The sequence below is a fragment of the Cariama cristata genome, unplaced genomic scaffold (genome assembly GCF_000690535.1).
Source record: "Cariama cristata isolate BGI_N322 unplaced genomic scaffold, ASM69053v1 scaffold19798, whole genome shotgun sequence".
In the NCBI taxonomy this organism is placed as follows: domain Eukaryota; kingdom Metazoa; phylum Chordata; class Aves; order Cariamiformes; family Cariamidae; genus Cariama; species Cariama cristata.
Window position 1 is genome coordinate 55,581 of NW_009631912.1, and position 7,472 is coordinate 63,052.

Consider the following 7,472-nt stretch of genomic DNA (forward strand, 5'->3'; position numbering starts at 1 on the left):
CTGCATTCCTGTCTGGCAGGTAAATAAATGCCTTTAAACTAAATTCCATCTCCTGTAAGCAACTGGCCTGGCAGACACTGGCTATTGTGTACACACACAGGACTGAGTCAATATTTATCCCCTGGGTAAATAACAGACCTAGTGTGAGCTGCAACAAGAGTTGGGGTTTTGGGTTTTTTTTTTTTCCTTTTCTAAATATCAAAGCTGCACAATACAAACCCTGCTGTTTGCTGGTTCCAGCCTCAGCTGCTTAATGCTTTGAGTCTGGGAGAATGAGACATTTAGTCACCCTGATAATGTCTGTGTGACTAGCTTCCCACAGAAGATGGGACCTATGTTCTAGATCCTTCAGTCTTCTGTCCTCTGTCCCTTTCTGGCTTTAGTTTCCTTGTCACACCCATTGTATGCTTCTGGACAGATATTTTAAGTCATTTTGTATTGCTTGGTCCTCTCACAGATCCTTGGGCAATCAGACAGCAGCACTACTGAGGACAGGGAGATGAAGGTAGGGAGTTTCAGCCAAGTATTAAACCCAACTTTCTTCACTTCCCTCAGGCTTTGGTACATGTAATGTACTAATTCAAGATACAGACATCTCCCCATTGCTGCCAGCTAAATAATTCCTCCTGGTGATGCCAGCCCATCAATCATGGCCTTGTTCTGTGGGGTCCCTGTGTGCCAGTGCACTCACCTGTTTGAGGCAGAGGAGTCTTGCTTCTGTTTTACAACTAGAAGAAAAGCCAGAGAGACCTGGACTCTCAGAAGGCAAAGGCAGAGCAGCCTCAGCATCCTTAAACAGAGACCACTAGAACAGGACAGTGCATGTGAGTTAATATGCCTGACTTCACCTCGAGTGCTTCTTCACAACTTTGGCACTTTCAGGGAAATCACTAGTCCATCTGCTCTTGGCAGCCTCCGCATCCCCCTAGTCTTGTCACACCAAACTAGCTCCTTTCTGTAGTTAAGAAAATGTCATTTTCTTTAAGGAATTGAATAAAGGAACCTGCAATTACACAGTTGCGGTTGCCTTTTCTCCCCTATCAGAGGAGTAAAAAGGAGCAGGTCTCTGCCCTCTTCTCCACCTCGGCTGATGGTCCCTCTGTCCATGGTTTTCCCTTGTCCCAGATTGTTGTTCATGTTTCTTGTAATCATCATTAATTCTTATCTAGGAAAAAAAAATTCCTAGATTATTTTTCCTCCGTTCTTCAAAATCCTGCTTGGAATACAGAAACTCTTTAGGACTAGGTCCATGAGAACCACTGGACACAGCGTAGCCTTATCAGACTCAATATTATGCCTAGGCTTTGACCCAGTTCTGACTCTGAAGCTAATCAGTCACACTCCTGTCCCTGAGAACACAAGGACATCTCAGCACTGAAAACTCAGGCTCCAACTTTGTGAAGACCAGCCTATCATAGTTTGGAGACAAGAGATTGATTGTTTGGGTTTTTTTGTTTGTTCTCCCTCCCTCCCCCAAGGAAGGGACCAACCTGGTGGAGGAAAGCCAGCAAGGACAGCAGACCTTGTGCTGCTTTGGGCTTTGAATTGTTTCTGAATTACAGATATTTGCCTCCGTCTGTCAGAGAGATGCTTCGCCTTTCCTTTTTCTGATGGTCCCTCATTGCAAAAGGAGAAAAATGCCAGTGGGTTTGTAAGACACAGAGATTCCTACTTACATCAAGTTATGTTACTGAATAGCTGCAGCAGTGCTAGTTATCAGTGATTTTTTGCTTGCAATCTTTTCAATGAAATTCATATTTATATATTTGTAACTGTACATTATGCAGAATAGTCATTACCTTGGTATTTATTTTAAAGCAATGGTTCCCTTGTTCTTTCTTGTCCAAGTGTTTTGGTCTCGCCCCTTTCCCTCCTTCTTAATCAGCCTCAGTAGAAAACAAATACCAGAAGAATGTTCAGCTTGCTTAAAGAACATCGTTAAAACAACAGCACTTGCTTTGCTGACATCGACTATTGACATTTAATGCACAATAACCTGGTTTTCTTTATTGTGAATAGATCATCTATTTAGAAAACCTCAGCTCAGTTTGGGTTTTGGGGTTGGGTTTTTGGGTTTTTTTTTTCAGTACTTGCTATTTCTGACTGAGAGGCGATAGTCCTGGCTACACCAGGTCTCCTGTGTTCAGTAGCTGGCACATCCTCTGCATGTGCAGTACTGCACCCATAGGAGACAGACCGTAGTTTTTCACCTGCATTTCGCTCCCGCACGTACATGTACATGCAAACAGTTCAATGACCATTTTTGGTTTGTTCACACAAATCTTAGCAAGTCTGAGTCCAGAAAAGGGTTTGTCTTAGATTCTGATAAATATTTTATTAAAAACTGATTTTTAAGACAATCTTGTCTGTCTCTTCTTATTCACATTGTAGGCTGTAAGTTTGGTCATATGTTATGGTGAGGACAGAAGTCATGTCTGTACCAGTCAGGAACTCTAAGGCGGTTTATTGCTCATTTTGTACCTTACTGCTTACTGGGATATGCCCTGGTTGTGTTTGAGGGATGAGCCAGCTGCGTTTTGTTGTATTTGCAACAGGTTCCAATAAGCAACAAGCCTTTTCACCTGTTTCGTAGGCTCTTGGTTGTGTGTGACATGACACAAAAGAGGTGTGGAGTTCTAGAGCGAGGGTTTTCTCAATGCCTTCTTTAATATTTCCCTTCAAGAGACTTTTTTTTTTTTTACATCCATTAATAAAATCTTTGCCCCAAAGAAATTATAGATGCCACGGGTCACTTGCAAAAACAGGGATTAGTGAATGGGATTTTTACACTTGTTACTAACAGTGGGCTGACATTACTATGGTGATGCTTACTAATCAAGCCAAGAATGTATTTGCTAGAAAAGCCAATGCTCTACATTCTCTTGACAGAATATTTTAGTTCAGGAGAGTATCTTTCACATAGGTACCTCCTAGTACTTTTGAAATGTTTAGAAACTTGGTTTTGCAAGTGCCTGTTCTTTTTCAGTTTTAGGTGAAGGGAGTACATGTTCAAGGACAGCAAGCAAGGCGGGAGCAGAAAAAGCAATAGAACACATATAGCAATCGGTCTGCAAGATGCATTAGGAAAACCAGACCCAAGTATATTGACAAGAGCATCCCTGGCAGTATGTAACCACATAAGAAGTTGCATGCAGTGTCCCAGTATCAGATCTATACATGTTCAGCACTCCACATCTTGTCTGGAATCCACACCTCTCAAGGAATCCTGTGGTCCAGGTTTATTCAGTTTTAGCTATGCAGACAGTAGAAAAGGACTTGTCTCCTGGGAAATACCGCTCGCTGCTCTGGATGAATCTTGTGGGATCCCAGTGTTGTCTTCATCTCATCCCCACTATATGTTGTGAGTGCCCAGGGAGCTGGGATGGAGGCTTACACCAGTGAATCTTTGGAACTTCTTTGAGGGAGTGTTTCCTTGGAGGTTTTTAGGGATGTGATGTTTTGTTTTCTGTGACTGAAGAATCTCCTTCTCACCTTATCCCGGAAGTCTTCAGAAACGTAGTAGTAGACAAAGGGATCAGCGCAGCTGTTAAAGGTGCTGATGGCCAGGCTCACCATGTAGCTGATATACAGTTTGCCATACAACTTGGAGCTATAGCTGGAGTAATGAACAAGGAGGAGAACGTTGCTGGGTGTGTAGAAGGCCACAAGTGTGAACAGCACGAGAGCTGTGAGCTTCATAGAGTAGTAGTACCGCTTCCCACTGTCCAGGAGGGCTCGCAATACTGAGCAGTAGCTGAACAGCATCACTACCAGAGGAGCGAGGAAAGCACAGGCGATCAAGCAGACGAAGTAGTAGAAGTAATACCCATCATCCTCATGTCTGGGGAGAACATCGTGGCAGAGAGTGATGTCTTCTCTGTACAGGGGATATGACTGCTGCTGCAGAGTCAGGGGCAGGGTGAGGACGGCAGCACAGAGCCAGATGGCAGTGCAGGTGCAGGCGGCAAAGGCTGGGGTGCGGAAAGACCGTGAAAAGAAAGGATGCACCACAGCCATGTACCGGTCGACGCTGATGCATGTGAGCAGCAGCACGGAGCAGTACATGTTCCCATAGAAGAAAGCTGTGGTGAGCCGGCACAGGCCTTCCCCAAAGGGCCAGTTGTTCCCCAGGAAATAGTAGAAAATCTTGAAGGGCAGCACCAATATGAGCAGCAGGTCTGCTGCGGCCAAGTTCATCAGAAAGACGGTGGAGGTCAGCTTCTCAGCCCTGGTGGCCAGGACCCACAGGGCTAGCCCGTTTGAAGGCAGCCCCACCAGGAAGACGAGGGTGTAGAGGCAGGGGATGAGCCGCACTGTGACCACGCTGCCCAGCTGAGAGCGGGTGGCCTCATGTATCAACAGGTACGTGATGTTGTTTATGGTTACCTTTTCCCCGGGGATGGCTCGGGGACACGGTGTGATCTCTGGTGTCGTCACCTGCTCGTTGGTGATGTTCTGAGAGTAATCTGTCAGATAAATGCAGTCTGTTACTTGCTGTTTGTGCAGTTACCCTTGTACTTTGCAGAGCAGGCTGCATACATAACTCTTACCCCAAAGCTACAGTTTTGCATTTTATGTTGGGGTCCCTAGAAGTGGGAGTATTCTGTAAAATGCAGTTGCGTGATGGGCAGAAAAAGTTGGCTAACAAAATTAGGTGTGCAGGAGTAGCCATCAGCAACCTGACTGAAAATTTACCCGATTCCTCTGTCGTGTTGTTTCCCACAGCTCACAAATGATTGCTATGTTGTACAACTATCAGCAGGCCTGGGAAACCGGAGAGCAATTCCTCTGCCCGGCTTTCAAAAGAATCCTAAGATCTGGGGCCACTCCAGGGTAAAGTCGTGGCTGTGGGAGTCTAACTTTTAGCTAAAGATTTTGGTTTCAAGTGCTTTCTGGTTTACTTCTGTAATTTTTCTTTTTCTTTCTAGTTTCTTCAACCCCAATATCTTTCTCTTCCATTATCACCTTCTGTCACCTCCTGCTTCAACTAGAGTATGCACGAAGCTCAGTTCCAGCGTGCTCCCATGTAAACTCATTAAAAAATGAGTTTTCAGGGATCTTATAAAGGTACCAAGTATTCAGTACTTCAAGAAGCAGCAATATTTCACCCAAAGATACACACTCACCGTCATAGTCTGGAGAGGCCGAGCAGAGTCCCCAAAGGGCAGAGCACAGCACAAGGCTGGGTGACAGCCATCTGTTCCCGAGGGTCTGCATTCTGGTGCAGGATCCCGTAGTGCACTGCTGAGCTCAGAGCTCTGCAGGAAAGGCAGTATTAGTGACTCTGCTTACGCGTTTCCTTCTATTAGTCCTTAACTCACGGAAGCACCACGCTTAAGCCATGAAGGATGAGGCGAATGGGGGGCTGTCACGACATCCACGAGTATGCATTGCCCAAGCAGAGACTGAACTCCAGTGTCAGACGCAGGACTGGGAGGGGCAATACGTATCCAGATCCAAAGTATATTGGGGCTGTACTTCATCGTCAGAGCTAGACGATGGCTCGAGTGACTCATTTGGGCTTCCTTCCTGCTCCAGAGTATTCCTGGAAATAACAGATGTGGTCAGATTTGATGCAGTTTGAATTTGGTTTAGAGTGTAAACTGAACCGATGCACCTCTGACCTCCTATGTCAAGCATCCTTCCACCCACGAGAGACCCAAGCTGCTCTGTATGAGATCCGAGGTCTTGCCCTACACCCTGATTCAAAATGCTTTCTGGTAGTGCAAATTGAGAAGATATCAGCCCCTCACAGATACATAAATGAAGTGCAGAGGAGCTGCAGACCCAGAGAAACCTCCCCAGCTCGCAGGGATTACACAGGGCTTTTGCAGCCTTGTGTTGTGGCACTTAAGGGTTTTTAGCATCCACGTTGCAGTCCCCAGATCAGGCTGGGCCTTTCAGAGTTCTCTCTTCTTTATTTCTACTCTTGCTCCCTGACTAAACAGGGGACAAAACTCCCGCACCTTCCTTCTTGATCTCACTGCAGAGGTTGATTAAAAGTCCTGTGGGTTGGAGCTATTTGCATTTGAAAGAATCAGCACCAGCACCAGCCTGGAGTGCCATAACATACATGCGATAAGTGGCAAGGTCCCACGGCTTGACGGAGACGCTGTGCTTCCGCTGATAAACTACCAGGAACAGGGAGAGCTGCTCCATCCAGCAGGAAAGGGGCCTGACACGGGTGCACAGGAAGCCTCTGCTTTTGGGTAGATAATGGGAAACTTCAGTCACTCTTGCCCAAGAAGAGCTGTGTTTTTCCAGAGATGTGCAGTCTCCACTCAGTAAACCCCCAAGAGGGCTGAGCACTCTGTTTTAGCTAATATCTTGGAGCAGCAGGCATGCTGCCGCCACATACCTGCTGGCTGTAGGGAGAAGACAACTCACGTAATGCTGTAAGAGGGACTGGCAGATGTTACCTGAACCTTTAAGATCCTCTGCTGCTTGGTGCCCCCTTCTCTAACTCCTGTAAGTCCCTTCCGTGCTTTGCCTCGCACAGCATTGCTGGGGAAGTCCCAAATCCTCTCCCATCGCCTGTGTAAGAGCCCCAGCATGGCCATGTCCCAGTGGGCATCAAGTGGGTAGGCCAGTGGGGCAGGAGGTCATAGCTTGAGAAGGTGCTGGTTTTTAGGCTTTTGCTCTCTGGGTCCCTGCCTGGCCCTGCAAGGGAGTAAAGACAGGAGCTGGAGTCCGGGCAGTAGGAACTGTAAATTTGGTTTGGCAACCTGAGGAGCAGTTCATTTCTTTCTCCCCAGCTTATGAATGGCCTCTTCTGTGAAGGCTGCAAATCTGAGCCTGGCTGCTGTTTGATGAGATTCTTCTATTCCAAGGAGAAAATGATCCTATTTCCTTTGCTTTCACCATATTCCCACATCCTTGTGCCGAGCGTGTCGAGAGGTGGAGTTCCACTGGCAGGGACAAGGAAGATGCAATGTTAGATGTTTTGCTTTTGTGATTCTCTCAGGATTTATGAACCATTACAGAATGACTCATGTGGCCGCATATTTTCCATGCCTCAGCCAGGATCCCTTCCATGCTCTGTATGCAAAAAATTAGACATAATCAGGTTCAGATAGTGTGCAAATCACAGCCCTGCTTCCTATGGCCAGGTCTCTGGAGTGGAGCAGAAGGAGGTTACTCATTGCTGTATCCTTCATTTTTCAGACCCTGTGTGATCTTTAGTGACTGCTTTAGATGCAGAACAGCTTGCTTGAAAAATTCTAATGCCAGAGGTTTGTCACGGCTTGTTAACATCTCCTTAAGTCGTGCGATCCCTGCCCTGTGGGGTAACAATTTGGTTTTGAAGTAATTCATTGTGCAATAGATCATCTCCTGGGAGAAGGCGCTCTTTTATTCCATGGCTCTGAACCCAAAAGATGTAATGCTGGAAAACAGGCTAGGGATTTTAGAGCTCAGAGGGAGGGTACAAACACCACCTGGCTTGTCCCGTACATCTGTAAGGCACGGCAGAG

At 46.4% G+C, this 7,472-nt stretch overlaps 1 protein-coding gene across 1 annotated transcript; it reads right to left on the minus strand.

The window, feature by feature from the left end:
* Window positions 1-3,390: 3,390 nt before the first annotated feature.
* F2RL3 (coagulation factor II (thrombin) receptor-like 3) lies at window positions 3,391-5,217 on the minus strand. Its single transcript, XM_009706159.1, has 2 exons — window positions 5,127-5,217; window positions 3,391-4,466 (listed from the first exon to the last, which is right to left on the minus strand). Exons 1-2 carry the CDS (start codon window positions 5,215-5,217, stop codon window positions 3,391-3,393), a joined length of 1,167 nt encoding a protein of 388 aa, XP_009704461.1.
* Window positions 5,218-7,472: the final 2,255 nt, after the last annotated feature.